The sequence below is a fragment of the Megalops cyprinoides genome, chromosome 17 (assembly GCF_013368585.1).
Source record: "Megalops cyprinoides isolate fMegCyp1 chromosome 17, fMegCyp1.pri, whole genome shotgun sequence".
In the NCBI taxonomy this organism is placed as follows: Eukaryota; Metazoa; Chordata; class Actinopteri; order Elopiformes; family Megalopidae; genus Megalops; species Megalops cyprinoides.
This window is the reverse complement of record NC_050599.1, coordinates 7,424,369-7,450,275: the sequence shown is the minus strand read 5'-3', so window position 1 is coordinate 7,450,275 and position 25,907 is coordinate 7,424,369. Positions and strand designations below refer to the sequence as shown.

The 25,907-nt window shown below is 38.7% G+C and overlaps 1 protein-coding gene across 1 annotated transcript in view; it reads left to right on the top strand.

Moving 5' to 3' along the window:
- The first annotated feature begins 16,108 nt into the window (after positions 1 to 16,108).
- Positions 16,109 to 25,907, top strand: part of fndc4a (fibronectin type III domain containing 4a) — a 32,949-nt gene continuing 23,150 nt past the window's right edge. The window contains exon 1 of the mRNA XM_036550614.1: positions 16,109 to 17,500. Within this exon, the coding sequence (XP_036406507.1) occupies positions 17,425 to 17,500 (76 nt within the window). The 5' untranslated portion in view covers positions 16,109 to 17,424. The remainder of the gene's footprint in view (positions 17,501 to 25,907) is intronic.

The following is a 25,907-nucleotide window of genomic DNA, read 5'->3' as shown; positions in this document are numbered from 1 at the left end:
AGGATGGATAAAGTATGCTAAAATACACACTCATATTCCAGGCAAGTAAGAACTCATCTTGGGGAATTTATAATAGGTGCATATTTGGTGGCATGACATACACTTTGCAACCACATTTAAAGGTAGAAACCATTAACTTCATTACTGCTATTGATATTAGCTGGTATGCAAATTTCTAAGTTTGAATTCAGCTTAGCCCTACACAGTTCTCTGGGAGGGGGTAGGACTGGATTTTTCCTGTATCTGATCCACTGTAAGAACCTTTAATCACTATAGGTTAGTTCATTGTGTTTACTTGTTTGTTTTTTGTAGCACCACCTACTGGTAAGGAGTAATTTATCTTGGAAATATATGAAATTGAGGGGACCAGGTGTTCAGGTGTTTCTCTGCTCAAACTCTGCCTTTTCCTCCTGCACATATCTGCACAGCCTCCCCGAGCAGAGACCTCCATATCCCTGTCTGTGCCCTTACCTGGTCGTGAAGATATGACATAAGAGTTTCATTTTTTGGCTATTTGCTTGCATTTTGGGAGGAAAGAGTGTTAGTTATTAATCGTTAGCTGTGAATCCTCCATACTGTATTGTTCAGTATTGTTTGATCTGAGAACATCTCTGTTTTTAGGATAGGCTATTTACTGTCTATCAGTGTACAGGTTCGAACATTCATGTTATGACTTGAGTTTGAGGACACAGGCCTGAATGGAATTCAAACAAAACCTTTTCTCAGGGAGCAATGTCTTTGCTTTAATTTTTTCATCTTGGATTTTACCCAGAATTATTAATAATTTAGGCATTGGTGAAGCTTTGTGACATTTCAAAGGTATGAGACATGACAAATATGGTCCCAGAGAGAACCAGAATGACATATTAGCATTAGCGTGATCTACGCATGGCAGTTGGGGTACCTGTCAGTGGAAAGAACAAAGAGACACTGTTGGAGTCTTATTCAGGTGTACTTAAGATAAGTATGCAAAAAAGAAAAAAAAATCTCAGGCTAAAGGGCATTACTTGTAATTGAACTTGCAAAGCATGTAATTATACTGCCCTTGTTATGCATGTATGGAGGTTTCTCCAGTATAGACCAACACATTTCATAACTATGGTAATGAGAATTTCTTCTAAGCAGCTGTCCTTGTCACTTCATAAATTTTCGCATGACAACCTGACTATACAACCCATCCATCAACACCTATATAAAGAATAGCAATGAGGAAGCAGGACTTTCCCCCCCTCAGGAATTCTCCCTGAACAAGCGAAATGACAGGTCATATTTTGAACATAGATCTCATGGATTTGTTTTGCCATTAGAGGAGAAAAATAACAGACGGTTCTTTTTTCACCCCACACTAGAATTCTTAAATAAATATAGATATTTAATAGAAATGCAGCACATTTTGAGTTGGGAAATGCATTCAGTGCTAAATACTGTGGCACACATTATGCCTGTAGCATGTATGTGTGGGTGTGTGTGTGTGTGTGTGTGTGTGGGGGGGGGGGCACCTGTGCATTAGCAGTCTGTGTGTGCAGTGTGTGTATGTATGGATGTCGGGGGAGGGGTCAGAGGGAACATTGTGCATCACAAAAATTAATCCATGGCCCCACCACTCATGAAGAGGCTCACAATTGTTATTCTGCAGCATTGTGCTAATGGATTATTACCCTAAGTAAATTTAGTGCCACTCTTATTAATGAGACCGCTATATCTAATTTTCAGGAAAAAAAAAACAAAAACTCAAGGCTTGCATAGCAATGATAATATGATTAAATGAGAAGGGGGAAAGGCATGATCACATCATATACGTGAAGCTGATACAGTATTACTCGGGTAAGCTCTTTGGATTTGCTGTTTCCTCGATTAGAGTTATGATTTATCCATGGATCGGTAATTATGCTAATGATGACGAATGAGGTGGGTGGGATAGAAACAGAGCTGGCTTTCTTCCTGCAAACAGGTTGACTCTCGCATCAGCACAACATGTGGGTGCCGGTGTAAGGATTCTGCTTCTGTAGCACCCAGCTGAATCACCCCTTTCCTCATATGGAATCATTTCAAAACCATAAAAAATATCTCAGAATTGCATTCATGAAATACACAAGATTATTAAACCCACTCTTAATAATCATTAGGAACCATCATTCATTCAGACAGTCACCACTCTAATAATGCAGTGCACTCCTGGAAATGCTGTTGTACACTTGGATAATTGGAATGTTATTTTCCCTCGGGAACAATGTTATAGAAATATTTTCCAAAAAGTGTAGGTTTATATTTTTTCATTTGGTGGGTGCTCTTATCCACTGCTACTTACAGTATAAAGAACAAAGCGCAATAAGTTGCAGAGAATATTATTCATACATGGCTAACCAACTAACCAGATCCAAACATGCATCTGTCCCCTTCAACAATGCTGTGCTAACTAATACATACAGTGCCAGTGCCATATTGTAATACGTCATATTTTATTTTACATGTGGAGATTAGAACAAAAAACACTGCTTCAGGGCACTTCTGGTGTGTTTTTGTCTGTGGTTATTTTTATCTTCCAGCATAGACTCCTGGCAGATTCGGGAAAACAGTGGTTCTGTTGCCCTGGCTCATCACAGAATGATAATCAGTTCCCAAAAATCACCACCTGTGGCCAGTCAAGGACATTCTGGTTGATGTGGAGAGGGCTTAATGGCTTTGAGTACTACTACATTGTCACTGTGGATGTGGAGGAAATAACCCAGACCACTACATTAGATTTTAGTGCACACTTTCAGTTATGAAAGCTTTTTAATCTCACCAAGAAACAGTGAAAGCCTACATTGATTTGTTCTGTAGTGCTGAGTTGTAAGATTGTGTATTGACTGAATAAATTGAATCAATAAACAATTTGACATCCAACTCAACACTAAAGTACAAGCAAATTATTAATGCCTTCCAGTAAAGAAACTTTGGTCTTACACACATTCAGCTGTACTTGTTTACATTTCAGACACCTGGAAGCATTATTGTCGAGATGCTGAGGAGTGGAGACATTTTAGAAAATTGAAAATATGACATTTCATAACCCCTTCCAGCTCTTCCAATAATTTGTGTCCTACAGACCGGAGGTCTTTGTAAAACACCAAAGGTTTGCCAGGAAACATTTTATAAGATTAAATTGACTTTCCCCTCTATAAACTGTACAAAAAAAATCTGAGTGCTTTTCAAAAAATGAGTGTTTCCAAGAAAGCTCCCCTAAATTAAGGACCGAGTGCTTTGCTCAGGAGAATTGCGGGATTCTGTTTTATCATAACTTTTATGACCTCTTGATTAATATCAATGGACATCTGTGCAGCATAAATATTTACCCAACAGACATAATGGAAAGCATCAATGAGCCAAAAATATGCAATCTGTAAAGTGGCACTTTGGGAAAATAAGAAGACAACTCTTTTGGATTTGATTCGACCTATGGCCATGGCTGTGGCCTCTGCCGTCCAACTACACATCCTCTGCCAGTTTAAATACGTATTAAATTTGGCTGGTGGTTTTATTGCTCCTTCACAATATAATAATCAGTTCACTGCATTAATTTATATTGGTGTTAATGGTATGAGAGAGTTGCTGAATCAGACAGTTCTGAATAAAGTAAAAAAATAAATAAATATCAAATGTTGCCATCCAGTTTGGATCTACTGGTGTTCATTACATTGCTTTTTGTTTAAAAGAAATGTTTGTTGAAAGGAAAATTGTTCATTTTGTCATCCCACAATCATTGTCATTCATGAAGCCTGGACACAGGTACAGAAGTACACGTTTGCAAGGACACAGACCTCAGGGCTGTTTGTGGCTGTTTCTGTAGAAAACCCTGAAAAGGGCCTGACCCAGTGTTGTACAGGTAAGGGTAATGCCCTGGCAACCTTTATCTGGTCATGCCTGCCACCCCAATGTGTAGATGTGACCAATCTAATTGTGTTGTGACCTGTCTTTCATGTAAAGAGTGGCAACTTTTATATCGCTTACACAAAATTACTTTCAGTCCCTGAAATTGTGTAAACATGATATGTTGTGAACAAAAAAGGCCTGCTTAATTTATTTGTTCAAAGATAAGGACAAAGTGCATTACCTGGCTCGAATGTAGAATTTCTGTGTTAGAAGTGAACCTGTATAGTAATATAGTATGGATCAGTCTGATGTCCTGTTTTTACACTCATAGAGAACACATCCTCTCTCGACCCTCGCCAGATGAATGATTTAACAGCTGACTCACCTCTTAAAAGCCTTTGACACCTGCTGACGTCCTTTAACATCTGTGCTCCTCACGCTGTAGAGAGAGAGGGAGAGAGAGAGAGGGATGGGGGACAGGCACAAAGACAAGCATGATTTAGATATTTGTACCTCAGAGGGCAGTTAGAAATTATTTTTAGCTCCAGCTGGTAGCATTAGGGTCATCATTTTTTGTATCACACCCACACACATAAATTTAGTCTCATCGTGATGTGTTTTGGATGTTCTGTGATCTAGTGACTGTGATGTATGGTAGTATACTTGACTTCCTTTGTCTAGTCAGGTTGCAAAAGTTAACTTGTGGTAGGGCTAGAAAAGTGTTTTTTGCTCACATTCACTGGTCTGGGAGTGTTGTTAGCCTGGTCTGACATTGGTGATCGTTCAGTTTGAATATATATGCTTTATTTCTTTTATTCTCAAAGTCGCACTGGATAAGAACATCTACCAAAGGAATGTAATATAATGTAATGTAAATACATGGCTAAGTAACATTGCCCACATAGGATTTAAATGATACATATTGTCATCGATGTGTTATGAATAAGCATTATCAAATAAGAATGAACTTTAATGAGGGATTTATGAAGTGATATGATATGTTGGAATATGTTGGAATGAGATCAATGAATTTCGTTACGGATGACCTTTGAAGTCTATAATAAATGCATACTGCACCATCGTTTACAGAGGGACAAAAAATGCTTGATGTCCATGAAGCTAGTAAAGACAAATCTTGCAATTGTCAAGAGAAAATGGTACAAAGCCATGTTGTCTGCCTTCATAATTAACACATTGCCGAACATAATGTACATGTATTGCTACAATATGCACCCAGGTGAGGTGGACTGCAGTAAAAAGCATTTCCACCAAACAAGGATAAACTAAGGATAAACCTTAACATTTAAGCATATAATACAATAAATTAATCAACTGAAACATATGTGAAATCATCTGGAGGCTTGTAATGCTATGTTTTCTTTGTGTGTGTATGTGTGTGTGTGGGAGGGGAGGTAGGGAGTGGCCTGGGAATTGACTGTAATGACTATATCTAATAGCTATAGCAATGCTCTATGTTATAAGCTCGCTGTGGAAGCCATGCCTCAAGCAATTTGACTCTCTGCCCAAATAATACAATCTATACATTAAATGAGGGGTGAAGACGGAAACCATTGCAGCCCTCTGGGAATTTATGGGTCTCCAACAAATGGTGCACATTGAACAAAATTCCTCTTTTCATAACATTATGCTGTACCAATTAAAAAGTCTGTTTTAATTAATAGCCACACATTTCCAACATTCCAATTATAAAATTCCCTGTGGGAATAGCAAAGGACAAATAATTCCACTGAAACCAAACGTAAGCAGGAAAAGAATTCACTGAGAAAAAAAAAGGCCTGCAGGGAAAGGTTTTATATAATAATTATCCCAACGGAGCTGAACTGAAGGCACATTCATACTCATCACCAGACACACACTGATCAATACTGCATCGCACAGCATCACTGTGTGCGCCGTCCACATGAGGTGAATGCAGAACCGTGTTGTTAACACATTGGGTGGATGTTAATGGTAACCTTAGACTTTTACCGCGTAGGTTGACTGATGCAGGCTTAATAGCTGGTATTGCATGCATGGACATGACTAATCAGAGGGGAACACACATTTAAGGAGGATCTTGTAATCCTGAAACCCTATTTGTCTGACATTAGCGTCCTTGAGGGGTCTTCCAACATTAATTATGCTGCTTGGTGGGAAAATCTTTTTGCTATCAAATTCATTTCGACCCCTTAGAGGTGCCGGTATGCCTTGAAATCTCCTTTTTTTTCCAAGTCATCAGTGTGGAGAGACTGAGGTGAATGCCAAGTAGAGAGAAGAAGATTGAATTCATTATTCACTGTACTGTGGAGATAGAAGCAGCAGAACCTTTTCTTTTTCTGGACTGAAATGGATTTTATAAGTAGCTCTAATGGAGTTTTCTTTAATGAAGCCAGCGTTTGAGTGAGCAGCATGCGAACATGATTTACTGTGAGCCGTTATCCATGCCTTCCATTGAGACGGATTTATGAACTGGCGGCAGGATTGAAGGTTTTATTGATTTATGCCTTTCCATGTGCAGTATTCCTGTAGCCACTAGGGTAAAGTGAAGACCACCCACTAAGTGACCTCTATTAGGGCAAGTCAATAATGTCTCACACAAGGCTGATATTCTGTTATCTTCTGAGATGTGTCAATTGTCTCATTTAAGTGTAATGTGTAGCCGTAACCAATTACACAGGAGTGGAGATCCTGGAATTTATTGAAAAATACAGTACAACCACCGACGATATCCGACACAGTGTGTTAATGTCTCTAATAAAAATGCTTTCAGCACACAAACATCCCAAGTTTCTCACAGGAAAAAAAATCACATTTTCTCCACATGCCAGTACATGCGCGTTTACAAACATAGATCTACGACTTAAAGTATTTATTTCAATATGATGCAGATTGAAAACTAGCAAATTGCCCACATTAATGCACATACACTAAAGAGGCAGTGTTTCAAGCAAATGCTGCCCAGTGTCGCCTCTAGAATTTCAAAGTAATTTCAAAGAAATAACATAAAATATTCTTAAAGCATTCTGGAAGCATTAGCCACCATTATAACAAATAATACTAAAATCCTTATGAGGCACTAATTTAAATTAAAATCCATTCTATAGTGAGAGCCTCCACTAGAAGCATCAAGTCAAAGGCTTAAAATGTAAATTAAACCACTGCCAAAGACCTGGTTTCCCAGTATGCACAAAGGTAGAAAATTACTATGGCTGGAAAACAGAACCATTGTGCAACGAATAGTCTGGCCTCATTCAACAATATGACAGAAGAAAGCAGCTCTTTCCCCACGTGAAGAGGAAGTGTTTCGGTGGCTGTCTCAGAGTCCCCCCCCCCCCCCCCCAAACTTCAGTAGCTTGTCTGTTAAACTGAGTCTGTTCGGGCTCTTCGGTCTCTCCGGATTCATGTTAGCCCTCTGCTAAGTGCCAGTACTCATTTTCCTCATTATTATGCAGCACATCAGCTGCTCTGGTTAACAGGCATCACCTGTCACCTTTGAGAGCCTGCTGGTGGCTTGTGTACCAAATGTCAAAACTATAAGAATGGAAACTCGGCAGCCTTCCTTGTAAATATTCATACGGAGTTTTTAACCTTGAGTTTTGTCCTTCTGAGATAATAGAATTTACTACGGTGGCTTTGTCGCCTTTGTGGCAGTCCTGTGACGGGAATTGCCGAGAGGCATGTTGTTTGGAAGAGGCTGTCTCTGCACTGTCTGTTTGGAGTTGTGCACTTTCGAGCAAAAGGGAATTTTAGAATAAGTTATCAGCCGCTCCTTACAGTACAGAGTGATGCACCATAACATCTCTGTATTTTCACAAAGGTCAGTCAAGTATCCTTTGTTTTCAGTCTCCGGCTTGTGCCACAGCCCGTGAATCTGTTTCAGTTCCACGGGTGTGATTTTGCAAATCAGAGAGGAAGGTGAGGGGCTTCAGTTAGTCATATTTCATGCATATTTACATGGCATACTTTCATGCTTTATATATTGCTTTGTGCTGTTTTTGTAGTTTTTGCTGCAGTGATCAGACTTTAAGGCTGAGGGTCACAGGGTTGAACCCTAAACAGGACCTCTATCCTTCCTTGGCCACAATTTAATCCTCTTGAAGCAAGATCCAAGGTGTGTAAATAATACAATAATACCAACAATAATAAATGCACGTGATATTAGAATGCATCCTAATATTAATTTCATTAAACTTAATCAAAACAAACAACATGCACACACGGTGCCTTGACACACTCTCTTTCTGAAATTAAAGCCTTAAAAGCCTCAAATACAATAAAAAATACAATAAATATTGTATGAAATTCATACATTTTGCTACTTGATAAGAGAAGTAAGTGCCAGGAATTTACATTTGGTGGAGATAAAATTTGCTTAACATTTGCAGGGTGTCCCATGTAAATTAAATGACTCCATCATGCTTATATTTCCAGGTACTAATCCAATTTCCTCTCTATGGCATGCAGTGCGGGGTACAAAATGACAGTGAAGCAAAATTTATGGAATGCTCCCAGAGGTCCACTCATGAATAATGCACCCATTCCATACTCTGTTACATAAACATCCTGGAGATGTCTGTCCAGTGACGGACCTGAAAGAAGACAGTCCATTTTCTTTATCTTAGCTTACAATGAAATGGGGCATAAATCTTCTCATTCTCATTTGGCATATTGCTTACTGCAAGAAATATACACACGTACTGATCAATAGAATTATTCTGTGTGCAACAATGCAAAAAAAAAAAAAAATTACTATCCAATCTGAAATACAGCTTCTCTATATTCTCCACACCATCTTCAGTTCTGTGCTTTCTGTAACCAGTCACATGTGGTTTCCTTTCACATCTGAGAGGTTTCTCCCACACAAGCATGCTGCAGGATGGTATAATGACTTTTCAATTTCAAGATGCCAGCAAAAAAAAAAAATGTATCGTATGAGATCACATCATTATATTTTGTCTGGCAGCTGCAGAGTGTGCACTAAGAGATGGTACATGTTGCACACCCAGTGCTTGCATGGTACAGCTACAGACAACCTGAGGGACAGCCATTGTCACAGACAGTAAGCTCTCTGAAGTAAAGACAGAAATCATGGACATCCACACAAAAACAGCCTGAACGCCATCGGACCAGGATCCCTGCATAAACCAAGATTATTGCAGTTGTATTTAAACATTCTGAGTATTTAAACGCTAAGTATCGGAAACACATGGATTGGGTTTGAAGAAAGCCCACGTGATTCACGCCAGAGGAGCACGATCCGAGACCTCTGTGCCAGACGTAGCGCTCTGAGAGCATAAACACCCGGGTTTTTAAGACCTGCTGCGTTGTCAAAACACCATTGATGGCTCTAATGAAATGAGATTGCTGGCAATGCTCTGTTTTTACTGTCTCTGCCTGTGCCCATACATCTTGATGGTTTCTAGAAAATTAGCTAAGCATGATCAATTGTAGCTATCCTAAGCTTTTACAAATTCATGAAAAAAATATAAACCAGTACATTCATTTATAAGGATAAGGCGGTAATCATATATATATTCACTGTTCTTGATTTTTTTTTTTTTTGAAAAATTCATGAATTTTTGAGTTTATATTTCAACTTGAAAAAGGTCAGTGTTCTGTTTATGAGACTAAACCATTGACTCAAAATTAAAATGGCATGTTTAGTACATTGCTTGAATGCCTTTACATGAAGACCTACTGTAAGACCCCAAATTAACACATACATATCTATATTCTGTTGTGCTCAAATGTAAGACAAGATTGTAAGATACAGCTGTGATTCTGCACAGGTGCAGGTTAGTTTTGGCCTCTGCAGTTAAGATTTACAAGACCAATGCAGAGGTTGCTGGCATTACACAGACATGAAAACCAGGATAAGATTACCTGTCATAGTATCAATAACATCCCAAATATAAAGAGATCATTTTGTTTCCTGTTCCTCATGGGGATATCACTATGACCAATAACCTGGGTCCTGGGATCTTTGGATTGGGAATGAAGAGCATTTCTGAGAATTCATCTGGATTAGAGAAGCTTTTAACTTTTCTAGGTAGATGTATCGTTTATTTATGTGCTTTTATTATTACAGGTTTCAATCACTTTCTTGTTCTTGATCTAAGACTTTTTCTTCTATGTCATTTAGAATATAGATTGTTGCAAAGCCATAAGTCTGGTAGTACTTGCATTGCACATTTCACTGGCATTCTGTCCAATGCCTTATGAGGTACATTGTATTATCCAAGCAACCAAAATATACTGACTGGATGTGACTTGATTTACAATGCGTTTAAATCTTGTATTCAGTAAAAGCATCAAGGATGTTTTGGTAAACTGCTCTGCCTGTATTTCTGCTTATTACTCTGTCTTTGTTGTGCAAGCACACATGTCTTGCAAGGGATCAAACCCTTTGTACCATGTCAGTTTCCATCACGAACGTGTATCAGTGATTTACGTAATTGAGAAGAGATCGTTCCCAGGGCTGCCAAAAACCTTACCTACTTTAATTTTACAATTACTTTGAAAGTTTGCTTGGATCATGATGTTCTCAGATTCATAAATAATATGAAGCATTCAGAATGTGAGCACAGAAGTGGAAAGGTTATATCCATCACTATTTCCAATAAAAACGTGTGTATTTACAAAAAACTTTTTTCACCTCACAAAGTGAATTTTTTCTGGGTGTAACTTTATGGAAATATACTGGGGCTATGACTTTATTTTGGTTGTTTGGTGCCAGGATAATACGTAATTCAAGTAGTAAGTAATTCATTCACCCATCCTCATACAGCCCTGAAAAAGGATGCAGAAAGTTATTTGGAAATGCACAGTAAGCAGAATATAGCAAGATAATGCATGTGCTTTCTCAGCTCTGTTATATAGTACCAGTCAAAGGTTTGAACACACTTTTCTTTCATTTTTACAATTTTCCATGTTTTAGAATAATAGTAAAGACATCAAAACTGTGAAACAACACAAATTGAATTATGCAGTGACCAAAAAATTGTTATAAACAAATCAAAAATACCTTATATTTTAGATTCTTCAAAATAGCCAAAAATATTTTTAATTAATTCTTTTTTGAAAGAAATTCATACATAGGCATCAGTTTCACTATTTGTATTTATCTAAGAAAAAAAATTCAAGCATGTAAGCATAAGTCTTTAGATCAAAATGTCTTTGAATGCTTGTTTCCCATTATCTTAATCAGGTTTGTCCAAACTTTTGACTGGTACTGTATATGACAGATTTATCTAAGGGTGTTGGAACTTGGCAAAATGTTTCCTGTCCATACCACATGTGCTTGAATATTTTGACTATATCCTGTAAAGATGCCCTTCACTCATTTTTAAGTTTGCACTTTACATTTTGATTCCTTTTTCCAGCCCTTATTGCCAATCAAATGCAGGAAGCACAATGCTATCTGTGTGCTCCAACAGCCCTTTCCCTCACACTATCTACTCTTATCTGTGAGTTTTTATTACTGATCAAACTGTAATCATCTATAAATGATCAAAAATAAAGGTGTATCACCCCCCCCCCCCCCCCCAAAACAAAAAAAAAACATCAACTGTAATATTTCAGTGGTAGGAATATGACAGGACTAAATGAAGAGAAGATGCAGAATAGTCTGTTTACGAAAGTCGAGAATGTTCCTCTATCGTTTCAGATGGTAATCTTTGCCATACAGTAGGGTGTGGGTCATTAAATGGTACCAGGACCATAACTGAACAGCCTGCACAGGCGGTAATATTCTGCACAGGCACCAGGGGGCACCCTGTAATCTTTTTAACTGAACACAATCTGTGGCCTGTCAGTGAATTGCTCAGCTGTGTTGATACTGTAAGAGTAATTACAACTGGCAGCATGAAAGTCAGAGTACTACCATCCCATTGCAGGAATTAGAGGTCATTTGTGTGTGAGAAATTGCTTCCCTTTGTTCAAAACCTTCAAATAGTACATGTACAGCAGATGGTGAACTGAAAATAATTTGAATGTGTTTATCCATCATTGAGTTACTGCCTTATTTAGTAGCTTCTCCAGTACAGGGTGGAAAATGGAAGAAACCGAGAACAGCAAGGAAACAAAATGTAATCTGAGTACAACAAAAACATATTCCACGTTTAAAACCTAAATTATGAAATTTAAATGCCAGGAATTAAAGACATTGAAAGAAATACAAACTACGAGTTTAGATTAAAACATACCATTGAGTAGTGTTTGCCAGTAAAAGTATATGATAAAAGTGTGGTGCAAAAGCAGAGATTAAGCTGAAAGAGGGAAGCTGTTAGAAGTCGATGAAAATGTAGGACAAGAGTCTATAGTCCCAATATTATAATATTATGTAGTTCACTCCACCGCTGGAGAGCTAGAAAATAGGTTATGCTAAAATTCATCAACATAAGTATAAAGAGCAGGAGATTAATGTATGAGGAAATTATAGCCAAAAGATAAACAGGAGAAGATTGGTAGAGGATGAAGAAGAAGGCAAAGGGAGAGTTACAGTAATTTAAGAGTGAAGAGATTAAAGCCCTAGGCTGAGGTATGTAGAATGTCATTTTAGAAAGCAGTAGAATATCTAAAACAAAAAGGAGATTGGAGGAGGGTGTTAAGTATGCTGAGAAAATGATGAAACTCTGGAGGGACACCCTTGTTCATTGAAAAAAATAGGATGGAGAGAGAGTAGTTGACTTTGGTAAATAGACAGAACAACAGGAAAGCAGCAAGAAATAAGGTCTGAGATCCTGACAATGCAGCCCCGAGGAGATGTCCAGACGTCAAGCCGAAGTTCAAAAGAAAAGCAGTGGATCACAGAGGGGGAGGGAGAGAAATGGCGGTGCACCTCAAGCATCAAAGAGACAGGAGAAACCACAGAAAGGAATAAGAAAATTCAGCGTGAAGAAAGGAAATGGAAGAGGGCCGAGGACTGACCCTTGGGAATGCAACAGAAAGTAATGAACAGAGAGAGAGCATTTTTATGAAACCCGATCAGTACAATCATCAGGATAAGAGGGAAGCCAACCACGGGCAGCACTAGAGATATCCCTATCGGCAGAGGCTAAAGGTAGTAATGAGTGATGGGCAGTGTAGAAAGTAGCATGGGAAATCAAGAGGAGTTAAAGCAGTGAAATGAATCAGCAGAAGCACAGAGAAGTGTCCTTTTGAACATGTAAGCAAATCACTAAACAATGAAGATGAGACAGGACTATAAGAACAGTATGGAGAAATAACTAAAACACTTTAAAGACAGAAATTAAAATGATCATTTTAAAATAGCAAGTAATAAGAAGAACAATATCAAGAAATATACAACCACTGGTGTTGAAACTGCATAGAAATAACTATTTTCTTATAACAATTGAGCAAAAACTCAATGAGCAATGCCTTGTATTTGAACGAGAATGTACTGTCAGTGCTTGTGCACAGAAAAATATATACTCTATGTGTTAACATCTCTTTGTAGAAATTTTAACAAGCATGTATCACTTCAAATATTCAAATATCCTGGTGGCACGCACTGGAGCTCTATTACAGAGACAACAGAAATCATTTCCTCTTGCTGTGTGGCGCGAACCAATGTGATCACTCTCCAGATCGCACATGTGTCATGCCAACAGAATTGCTCCACAATGTCAAGGTCAAATAAACAGGAGAGGACGAAGGTCACTTTTACGTCTGTGGCATGTGCAGCTCAACATGCCTGCTTGGCTGTGCTTTCAGTGCTTGACAGAGATGGAGCCAGTTCCCTGAAGCAACGCTTGTGTGGGCTGAGTGCAGTTACACAACCTTGACTCAATTTACACTGTGAGGACTCTCAAATGAAATGCACTTCTGCAAGGCAGAGAAAAGGGGCCCTTTTCATTTTTTTATGGTATGAAAATAAAATCAAATCTGTTCTCTTCTTGGGTCTGAGGCGAAGGCTGACCATTCAATGGGTTTTGTAAACGTGAAGAATGGGTGCTGCCTTTTAAAAATAAATAGTCAGGTATCTTAATCTGAAACCTTGGAAACAAGCAACAAAGAACACCAGATACAGTCATCTCAATGGGACAATCACACATCAATCATTACATATGTATTGAATTACACTATTATTCAGCATTTATATAATTTTGATATTTGCTTTTAAAAACATGACTGTAGTCACAAAAGAAATGTAACTATGTGCTGCATTCACAGTATATTTTGTGTTTTCAGTTATCTTTGTCATAAAACCTTTTTATAATGAATTGATTTCAAGTAATATGAAAATAATACACTAAAAAGATCATTGTCAGCCTGATCAACACGTTGATATTCTTCAAAAATGTTACAGCCTTTGTGTGATGCCTCTGTAGTTTATAAACAGTAGCTCTGTGTGTTATTGAATCTGAATCGATACTTTACATAATCTCTCTTGACATTAGCAATCTCAGCAGCTAAACCATATCTATGACACACATGTAATAAAGCAGCCTATTTATCTACACCTTTTTATGAAAATAATTTATTTGCTGATATGGATTAAAATCCCTATGGAGGAGGGTCTGGATAATACAGGTGTGTGAGGGATAGCAGCATCTCTGAAATGATTAGGAAAACATTTGATCCTGATCTCCTGGCCCGGGAGCTGTGGTTTCCCCCTCCTGTTTCTCATCTCTTAATTGTTTCAGCATGAATTGCAGCTAGATTGATGTTCTTCTTCTCTATAATTAAGAGGGATGATAGTGCCCTAGACTGGCTTTATACAGACTGAAAAGATCTCTGTTTATTTTTAATTTAGGTTATGACTCCTGCCCTATTTCTCAGGAACTTTGAACAAGGATTTGAAACCAGAGGCCATACTACTCTGTGGCATTTTCTTAACAAACAGCTGAGGACAAGTAGGGCTGGGTTGAGCATTTAGATGGGAGACATCCAGAGAAATCTAGGCTGCTACTCAAAGTGGAGGTGGTGGGTAAAAAGCAGCCATTTCGCTCTAGACCAAGAAAAAAAAACTACATTCAAGTGCAGTGACAGGGATGCTGAGCTATAGGAGGTGATGTCTTTTGGACGAAATATCCAATTGAGATCTTGCCTCTTGATTTTAACTCTTGAATCCTGTGGTCATTAAAGATGTGTGAGGGTCACTAGTGTTCTGGCCAATCCAATCTGTCTCTTTCAATTTGGCCATCCAATCATCAGCCACTTCAAATGGTTGAATAAACCCTTGTCTCTCCACCTTGAGTGATGTGTAGTAAGTGAGGAGAGTCTCTTATCGAGACTAGTTGTGAGCTCTATGGCACTATAGTTTGATTGAAATACAAATTTTGTTCTGCCAAAGAACGTGAAATACTTTGTTTTCATGTGTTGTCATATTCTGCTTCAATACATTCACAAAAAGAGTGAACAGTGTGATAATGAAGCAGTAACGAGATTTCATGGGCTAGATAACACTGAGCAAGTTAGCAAAATTCAACAATATTTAAATTTCATTTATGAATAATCACTTGTAGGGAGTGAGTAAGAGAGAGTCAGGGAGAGAACTATAGATAATTACCTGAAACCATGTTAGTCACATTTTGGTGTAGGTTTATTTATTCAAATCCTGCATGCCACAGTGTCTCACAGAACATCCATTATCATTTGACTACCATCATGAACACCAGACACACTGTAGGTCTTTGGTGCATGGTGTGTTTGAAATGCAGGGTGATATTCAGGAATTCTAGATCAAACAAACGTGTAACAGGAAGGAACACTTATATCTGGATGGAGAGAACACTGTTGCGGTTATCACATTTAATCCAATAAGAAAGCATTTCCAATTTCCTCTGAAATATATCAGAGATTCAGTCTTCACGGTGTGCCCTGAAAAGAAACTCCCCCGCTGTAGCTCTACGTAGCTATACCTATACGACAAATAGATGGCGCTGTTACGACTCTTTTAAGTTTCTCATGCCTCCTGATATGTCATCTCCACCGTAACAAAGACACGCCGCACAGGTAACAGGAAAATATATTGCCCACTGAGGATCAAAAAAAAAGATTTGTAATCTGACTGTATTATATTCTCGATTAATTAATCAAACTTATCACCCAAATGATATGTAGTTAAAGTCCTTGGAACCTGACATAGCCCACTAAAGGGTGCTTAAATTGTAAAATGATGCATTTTCATGACAAAGAGTCAGAATGAGCTCTCCTTGATGATCACACTTCAACTTTAGTTGCGGCTCATTTAAAATCGTCGCTGTACACCGCCAATACTGTGTAATAAGTGGCCATTCTTTACGTCGAAGCGTCGCGCGGCACTTTATCCGTGTAAATACGAAGGAAGAAAAACGTCCACTGAGGACAGCTCTCATATCTGTGAAGGCTCACTTGTGAGAGCCTCTGTGTCGTCGAGGATTCAAAGAGAGGATAAACGACTGTCGAATACATTTATATATTGATGCAATGTGGAGGAGGCTTGTCCCTTAGGGTGAGCATTGCACATCCAGCATTACAAAACGGGGGGCTAGTAAAACAGGTTAACGTCCTGTTGCGGAGCGAGTACACACCTGTGCGTAGATATTTTTCCTGCTGACGATTCGTTATTCATAAGTGTGTTTCATTGGTTTTGCTGGATAGCATCGAGAAGGAAAAAAGGCATCGCTTGGCGTTTTTTTTTTTTTTTTTTTTTAATAGCTGTAGAGGACTACTCTTTAGGTGAAGGCACGCAGCAACAGTGTAGACCGGACACAGATACGTAATTCATTTGCAACAAACGGGAAAGTGTGGATGATTAATCACAAATAAAATGTATGTACCCGAACAGATATGGTGCCAAAAAGCTAAGTGATGAAGACGTGAGGGTCTTGGCCTTTGAAGAACCTTGGAAGACTGACAGCGGTGGTGCGGAATGTTACATTAACAGGGATAAATAAATAATAGCCTTCAGTAGCCAGAGGCGCACAAGACGCAGGAGCTTCAATACAGCGCTGACCGCGGTGCTGAAACGTCCGCATGTTTATCACTGAAATCTCGTCTACTTTCGGCGTTAGTGTCCAACACTGATGAAAGATACAGCCCTAGGGAGACCATCGATCGAATTTAAAAATGCTTGAAGAGTTAGATCTGAAGTATCGTGCAAAATCTGAAGAGAAGACGGCATCGGTATTCGGTCTGAAATTGGAACGCAGAGCGTAGCCAATGAAGAGGCTGCAATATCTCTGCCTGCTTGGATGATATACAAACTGAAAGGACGGTGAAACATGTCAGAAAGGTAAAGAGAAGCACCGAAGAAAGAACTGAAGAAGGCCGCCTCTGTATGGAAAATTATTCTGCTGCCATGATACTACATGGGCATGCAGATGCTAATATCCGCCAACATGATTCCCTTCGCAACATACCTGAAGTTGAAATTAATACTGAAAATACATATTAAGCGCGGACTGTAGATGTTGCAGTGTTCTGATCCTCTGGGAAACAAGAACGATCCACACGAAAATCGTGTTTTAAAAATGCGTAACGTGGCAGACAATGAAGTAAGTTTAGAACAAGTGGATACCTGAAGTGCGTTGGACACAGAACACAGCCTTTTTTATTCGCCGAAGAAAATACTTTCAGCAAGACATGGCTCGTTTTTTGGTTTTTGTGAACTCAGTCGTTCTGTTGCTCTTTGGAAGTGACATGTTCTTGGTGCGAGCCAGTAAGTGAACACTTTTTATTGGTGAGATGAACCTCTCTCTGTCATTGCTATAGTATCCCCATCGATTCATCAGTGTGTAAGGCAGTATCCTGTTATATATATGTAAATGATCGCTTATGAATCACGAATATAAGGTATATGTTTTGACGTGCAACATATAATTTAATTATGGTTTAAATTAGCATTTCAGTAAAATAGTTGTTAGTACTAACTTATTGTATGGTAATTCGGTGACACGTGAACAGAAATGACTTACATCTGCGACTATTTCACAATGCGACTATTTCATTGCCATTTTCAGACTTACAGATTAGGCATGTTCATGTTCTTGTGGCTCGTGTATTCGGTTATTTGTATGGCAAAATAAATCATAGTATAGGCATAAAATCCTTGCCAAGTTGATAATGCAGAGCAACAATAACACCTTGTTTTTTCTCAATTGGAAATGGGATTCCAGTCATATCAGCTCAGAAACTCACTGATCCTTTCTTCAATTAATGTAATTTTCCATTTAAATTTCTATCCACGTTAAGTGTAACGCGAGTAACTCCCCTTTGCTCAACCATTTTTAGATGTCATGCACAATTACCAAAGTCACTGGATCAATTTTTCAGTGAGGTCAGTGTGAGAAATCATTTGCAGAATCAACAAAGCTGTCACCTGCTGGTCTAACTCTTAGATGTAACGGGGAGAACCGCAGGCAGTCCCCTCAAAGAAAATATCTTTTCCACGACAGGTTCCCACCGTAACATAACAAGATTAAGCTGTTACAGAACACAGGGAAAGATACAGATGCATGTATTTATGCATAAAGGAATCTAGCATTTATTTTGTTCTGCAGTGATAGTTTCTCAAAAACTGATCAGGCTTCAGGATTCATGCTACGTCACTTTGTTTATTTTTGTTTCAAGGTCACTGCTTTTTTCACGACACCACTCCCCCCACCACCATCACAAAAGGTGCAGAACTATACGGTCCTGTGGCACGTGTTTCAATTGATGTAACGACACGTGAAATGCATAATCTCCTCACACGTATAGCGCTTCTGGCAGACGTTGGTGAGCAAGACCGTGGCACCGTGGAACGCTGTCGTCTGTAAACACGAATGCCTTGTGCGTGCCAGCCAGCAGCAGCAGGTGCTCGTCACTTAAACTGAGATCTTGTTTTTTTTTTCTCTCTCTCTCCATTGAGCAGGTCAGAAACACGGGGGAGCGTCACGTGTTTTGTCGCTATTGATACAATGGTTATCGATCTCCGTCGTCTTGGTGTTCTTGTCGCTGTTGATTTTTTTAGGAGTCCACACTAGGCCCTTAAGTCTCAAGTGGCTGCAGAATAAGGGCTCGGATTGGCGCGGTGTAATAGAATTGGCTGCGCAGCGGTATTTACTTTGCACGCGCTCCTCCAGGGGCCCGGGCTTCACTGTTAAATCAATGTCTTTCATTCGTTGATCTACATTGCTGTCATGGATTTTTACTCCATTAGTCTGAAAGAGTCCGGTGGGATTATTCGCGAGGCAGCTCTGATGTAACAGTGATTTGGGCTCGCTCTCATCAAGGGCGTTATTCCATTCACATCTTCTCTTTGACAGAGGAACGCCTTCTCCACATTGTGCGATGTAGACGTACTGTACTGGAAACTTGGACGAGCATGCAGCTTTAATGTTACCATAGAAATATGTAATGTAATGTAATATACAACGAAGTAGTCAAGACAAACCTCAACGGCCCATATTATAGCATTTACTAGTAGTCTACATCACACCTTTAAATGGTGCAAAATGATACCAAATGCCGTGGAAACTGTTTGAAGTGCCGTACGCACATTGCTTTGTTCTGTGGTTATTTTCGCGGTTTGGATAGATGATAAACTGCTTGCTTTTTCTTAATGGTAATGTATGTCGCGTGTCACCTTCAGTCTAAGGCAAAGAATTTCTGCGCTGCGTAAAAGAAATACACAATGAAATGCGCTTTTGGTCTGCTCTCTTATTTTCGTTTCTTAGCAGTTTTTTTAAGGAAGGAAATTTCAATGTTTTTTAAAAACAAATTGTTTATGAAGCTATCTGAGTTTTATTGCTTTACAGTACTTTCTGGAGAGATCACGTATTGTTTGAAAGAAGTGACATCAAAGGTCAAACATCAAAATACAGAGTCACAGAATGTGCATTTTGGGCACAGACATGTGCTCACAGTGTAGACTATGTATTGTATGCCATTACAGTTATCTGGACTGATGGATCTGAGTGTAATGGAAACCACGTTCATGCATTTAAAGCTATTCACATGCATACCACCTGTGGACTACAATACCAACCTATGAGAAATCAGGGTACAAAGCTTTTTTTAGTCAGACCATCTTCTCTAAATGATAATGCTTGTGTCAGTTTTTCGAATTGCAGCTCTGCCATACTCTATATTTCAGATACATGCCCTCCTACACGTAATGTTCAGCACTGGTCTTCTCTAAATACAACAAGATCCATACTAGCCTATTTGTAATATGCCTTGCTATAATAAAACAGTGTCTAATCTGACTGTCTTATAAATTGAATGCTGTTAATAAACTTCTGGAGGGTGATGGTGAATGCAACCACTTATAGGTACATTTACATGGTCACCTGACTCTGTCAACCAAAAATTACTGCATCATCACATATATGTCTCAATGTTTCAATCTTTACATTCTGAACCAAACACCAGCTTCAAAGGGTCTTTTTAGATTTTTAAGTCTATCACTCTAAAGCCAACATTGGGGAAAAAAAATTGGCCATCACTGTCAGACACCTTGTTTGGGTGTCATTTTAGGCAAGTGGATCCAAACATAATCTGGATGCAGTAATAAGACCAGCAAATGCTGTCAGCAGCCTACTGTAATTATTGCTGACACTGGAGGGTGATTCCAAGAAATCTGGATTTGTGCTGGTCCAAAGTCGCACCAAAGATTAAAAAACCTGTAGAATCAGCATTTCATTTTTTCATTACCAAAAGTGTTCAGAGAGATCCCACTGTGATAGTTGGACACTCTCTTTAATAGGCATTTCTGCATGACTGGCCGTTTCACACCAGAGATACAGGATTTATAGTAAATATAGTAAAGTAAATCCCTGAAAGCCTAAAAGTCAGATTGGTAAATCATGGCAGTTTTCAAAACACTATTTTTGGGCTCGGAAATCAGCATGGGGAGAGCATATCTCCTGGGCTGTATGTAAGTGGTACATATGTAATGTAATGCACTTAACCAAATGCATTTGACTTTAAAACATGCTCATATCACAGCATGCATTTCAATAGATCTACTGTGATCAATCAATTTCTTGTTAACTGTGTATACTCTGGTAAAGTTAAAAATTCACAATCAAAGGTTATGTAGTTCCAGCAAAGGGGGAAAAACCAATAACGATTGTTTCTGAGTGAACTTTGAAAGAGTGAGGAAGAAACATGTAGGACATGTCCACAAAAAAAATTGAGAGAAATTCTTTTTTTTTGCCAAACTGTATGTCAGGTCATTTGCAAATATAAAATCTCATTAAGCATTTGAATGAATATTTACCAAGCATAACATGTGTACCATGTTATACATTTGGTCCATATTCTATTCTGACAGGGTGACCTCTCATAGGTCTTTCAAAACTACTTTGACCTTGATGTTTCATATCCTATGATTTTTTTTTTTTTGTCAGCCTTGCTTCTGCCATTCAAGGACTTCAGAACACCCCAGTGTATGATCTGTCAATCAGCCTATTCAATCAATCAAATTTATTTCGCACAGTAGGAATGGTCTTTGCGTATTTTCAAAGTACAAAAAGGACATGAGCTTTCATACCTCAAACCATTAAAATGAACAGATTGGTTTATTAGGCATCTGTTAATTATGCCCCCAGTCTACAGTTTCACTGTGGTGCACAGGGGTCAAAGTTATAATTCCACTGAAATCAGTGTAGCCGCTGGCTAGGTCCCCCACAGAGTCAGAGACATACTCAATGTCATGAGTGTGGACACACGTCTCCCAAGAGTGTGAGTGTAGAATACTAAAACAACATGACCTAGAGTCCCTCCCATGACAACAGCACTGCCCAGCAGGAACTGAATGGATGAAATAACCTTGATAGGGTCCTTTTGCAGAGGAGCGGAGAAGAGCAACAGAGTGTAGAACAAACATTCATTATCCTTATCAGATGAAAAACAGCCCAGAATGCTCATTATGAAGATATTTGGGGAATAATCACATGGTTAGACAACACATGTGTATTGTTAATTTAATTTAATTTTCATCCTTGATATACAGGCAGTTGTCATTTTGCAACATTCTAGTTTATGAAAGTTTCAGTTAAAAACGTTTGACATTTATAAAAAAAAAAAAAAATCAACAGTAATTGTTTCATGACACAAAATCCAGGAACTTCATAAATCTTTCTGCATTCATGTTAGCTAGAGCTTGCCATCTTGTGAGCTAATTCTCAAGCATGTTTTATATTTAGACACCAAAATAACAGAAACAACTAAAAAAAACTACATCAGCCATACAATGACATGTAGAAGTTAATAAGTAAGCTTAGAGGTGAAACACAAATCAATTCAACCGCAACACAATAGGAGCTCAAACACCAAAATCTCGCAAAGGTTGCAATACATTTGCAGATTGTTGCATATTATTTCCAAACTGTCACCACATCACTGTGGTAGATGTCACTGGAAATGTAAGGCCAGAACATCTGAAGATGCTGAAGGCCATATGGGCAACATGTTGTCACCAGTGTTCTGGTCTTTGTCACAGAAATAAGGAACCGTTTAAAAGTACGGATAGAGGATCCAGCTCACCTCTGAGTCCCTGCTAAGTTTGCAGTAGATGCAGGCAATGTAAACAATTTCTTCCAGCAGCTACAAGAAAGACTTGGTGAAAGTTCCCAAGAGGAAAAAGTTTGTTGTTTTCATTTAATGAACCTGTGAGGGAGAGCCGAAGAGGATGTTTTTATTTTATCCTCGTGTGCACTATCTAGCTCACCCTGTAATTAAACATCAGCTCTGTGAAGCATCAAGACTTGTGAAGCTAGTTCAAAGCCTGATTTTTTCCTACAGGCACCTGACATAGAAATATACACAACATCAATGAAAGGATATGAAGCAAGCTTCGGTTGTGCATAGAGGAACCCTTTAAATTGTCTTTTTTGTTGATCTAAGGTGCATGTGAAACCTTTTCTGAAACACAGACATCGTGTGATCTCTCGGTGTTTGTCAGTCAAATCTGCCCCCTTCCTGGCAAACTGTTCATTCTGATATTGTCTGCAACCATATTTATGAAAGATGTGCTTTGTTTAGTTTTTTTTTCTTTGTTAGTTATTGTAAGATGAGCCTAAATTTTCAGCATACTACATCAGTGACACAGTGTTTCTGTTGGGTTCATAATCTTCTATTAATAGTTCCAAAATATAACTACAGGTGTCCATGTTAATTAGAGAGGGATTACAACTTAATTTATCGGCAGTTCCTCTGTAATTATGCTGCACACTTGTACACCCGAGGTGATGTTTTAGAGTTTTCTTAACATTTGAATTTTTAGGCTTCATCCTTCCACAAGGAAATAAGTGAAAATAATTTACGCATGTTACGTAGTTACTGAAAATATTTTGATCTACACAGCTTAAAAATACTACAATCTCAAATATGAGCACAGTCCATGTAATTGGAAAATCATTTCAGAATGAATGTAAGCAGCATGGTTGGTGTGACATGATACATTTACATTTATTCATTTAGCAGATGCTTTTATCCAAAGCGACGTACATAGGTTACAGTTCTTTACAATGTTATCCATTTATACAGCTGGATATTTACTGAGGCAATTGTGGGTTAAGTACCTTGCCCAAGGGTACAACAGCAGTGTACCAGCGGGGATCGAACCGGCAACCTTTCGGTTACGAGTCCTGCTCCTTAACCACTATGCTACACTGCCGCCATGATACGTCATGTGATTATGGCTAATGTAGCAATACATCATCTGGTTGTGTTACATTTTTGGCAGGGTCCTCATTATACCCACATCATCACAGCCACACCACTAGGGAAATTTCTGACCTGCTATAAATGTTTTTTAGCAGTCATTGACCGTAATAATGCCAACTGACACAAAGCATGCGAAACTAGGTCCAGAGTCAAAATATTCATCATCATGTCAAACCAAAGATCATGTAGTGCATGCAAGACAGAATATCTCTCGTAATGAGTCTCTCCATATTGACTCTGCCTGAGAGGGTTTTGAAGTTTTGCGTGTTTGAGTTCATCTCTTACTTCGTCTTCTCAGTGTGACGCCAGGTCATTCATTAGAAGGAGAAGAGGAGGGTCCTGAGCTGATTCAGTTACATGCTCATCTCACCTCGTTGGGGTTATAAAAGAGCATCTCATCTTTGCAGGCAGGAAGCTGAGACATGCTCATGCATCACACAAGAGTGAGGCAGCCTGGGGATACTGTGACAGGGGAGCTTTGATCAGATGTCAATAGAATGAAACCGGGAGTGGCTGCAGAGGGGGGCTCTGGAGATCGGTTAGCGTGAAACACGCTGTCCATTCAACAGACCAAGGCGTGAATGGGAAAAAAGTTTTGTGTTTTCTTTCTCAACGTGGTTGTTCTCTGGACATTTTGACTTCAATCAGAATTTTCAGATTGAGCTGCTGACAGCAAGGTACTTTTAGATCTTTGCATATGTGTTCAGACCCCGCTGAGTGCACATTCCACACACAGGTGACTGAACTTCACACGCTGAATTTGAACATTTTTCCACCTGGTCTAAGATGCTGGTCTAAGTGCTAGTCTTAACCTGGACCAGAGAGGTAATCTATGGAAAATATATACCTTCCCACATTAAAAAGAAATACATTGTATGTACTGAGAAATATGTTGTTTAACCCAAAGAATATATGGCAAATACATTTCAAATATATTGACACAAACCAGAAATATATTTCAATCTACCAAAATAGGAATAATTTACATATGTTCAATATATTCATTGAGCTAAAAAAATATAGTGTCTAAAATATATTCCCAATTTACCTTTTTTTCTATGGGTTTATCTCAGTATCCTGTGTGTGCAGTCATGGAAAACTCATCCCAGGGCTGTAAGCATCCTATAACAATCAGCCATACACCCCTGCCTTCTGCAATTGAGCTCAAGGCTTCCTGTTCCTCCAAATTTCCAGCTGGGTGGTTGGGGAAGGGGGGGGGGGGGATTTGCTAAGTTCTTTATAAATGTAGCTACTGGGTGAGGGACCAAGGCAAAATTATATCTCTGATGCTAGCAATGACCAATGTTGTTTAGGTTTTTATATCATACAATGTGTTTACAGAGTTGATAAACAACATCTACTGTCACACCACCTGGAATAAACTGTGTATTAATATGGCAAAGTAAATAGGGGCACAAAATGCATGATATGGGTCCATTTTAAAGCAAAAAACGGTTAGCTAGTACATACAGTCATTTTGGCTGGATCATATTTTTTACAATTCCTTGTCAGATATTATAATTTCTAGTTTATAGCTTTACCCACTGTGATACTGTTAATAAATTTAAAGCATTTGCATTTACTACTGAGAGGTTTTATGCAGAAAAAAATGGAGGCAGCACTTGATGAACTTTGAGGTTAAGCTCCATAATATATGATAAGATTGACTATGTGACAGCGCTCGCATTTTACATCTTATATAGAAGTGCTTTTATCAAGGCCAAAACAGCAGTGGCCAGCCTCCTTTGTGTGCTGACCTTTCACCCCTCTCTCGTAGAAACACAAGAGTCAATCTGACAAGGTGAATGCATCATTTCATAGCCATAAATAGGATCACAGAGATAGTAGATGAGACGCCATAGAAATCCATGTGTAATGTTATATAGAGGCTGTTACTCACGCAAGTGCTGACAAGCCTGTTACAATGATATAGGAGGTATTGACCCCCCTTTTCCAAACACACACACACACACACACACACACAAATTTGTAACATCAAAGAAATAGATGCAGCCATGGGCATGTTCCACTGTTCTATATCCCTATTCCTTATTTCTGGAACAATAACACAGTATATATATATATATATATATATATATATATATATATATATATATAATTACCAGAGACAGAGAAAATAAATATTGTTTTGTCCCCCTATATATGTATGTATAGATATAGATATAGATAGGTAGACAGGTAGATAGATAGAGACAGAGAAAGAGGAAGAGGCAGTTTTTTTTTTTTTTTTAATTTTGAAGACTCATTGAACAGGGACTGTGAATGGAGCAGAGCTCCCGCACTGTAGCAGAGCTGTACGGTATGATCTGTCCTGACATTGTGTCCCACAGGGCCTATTGCCATTTATTTGCATGACAGACGACTTATTCAGGGTGACTTACAGTAGTTTG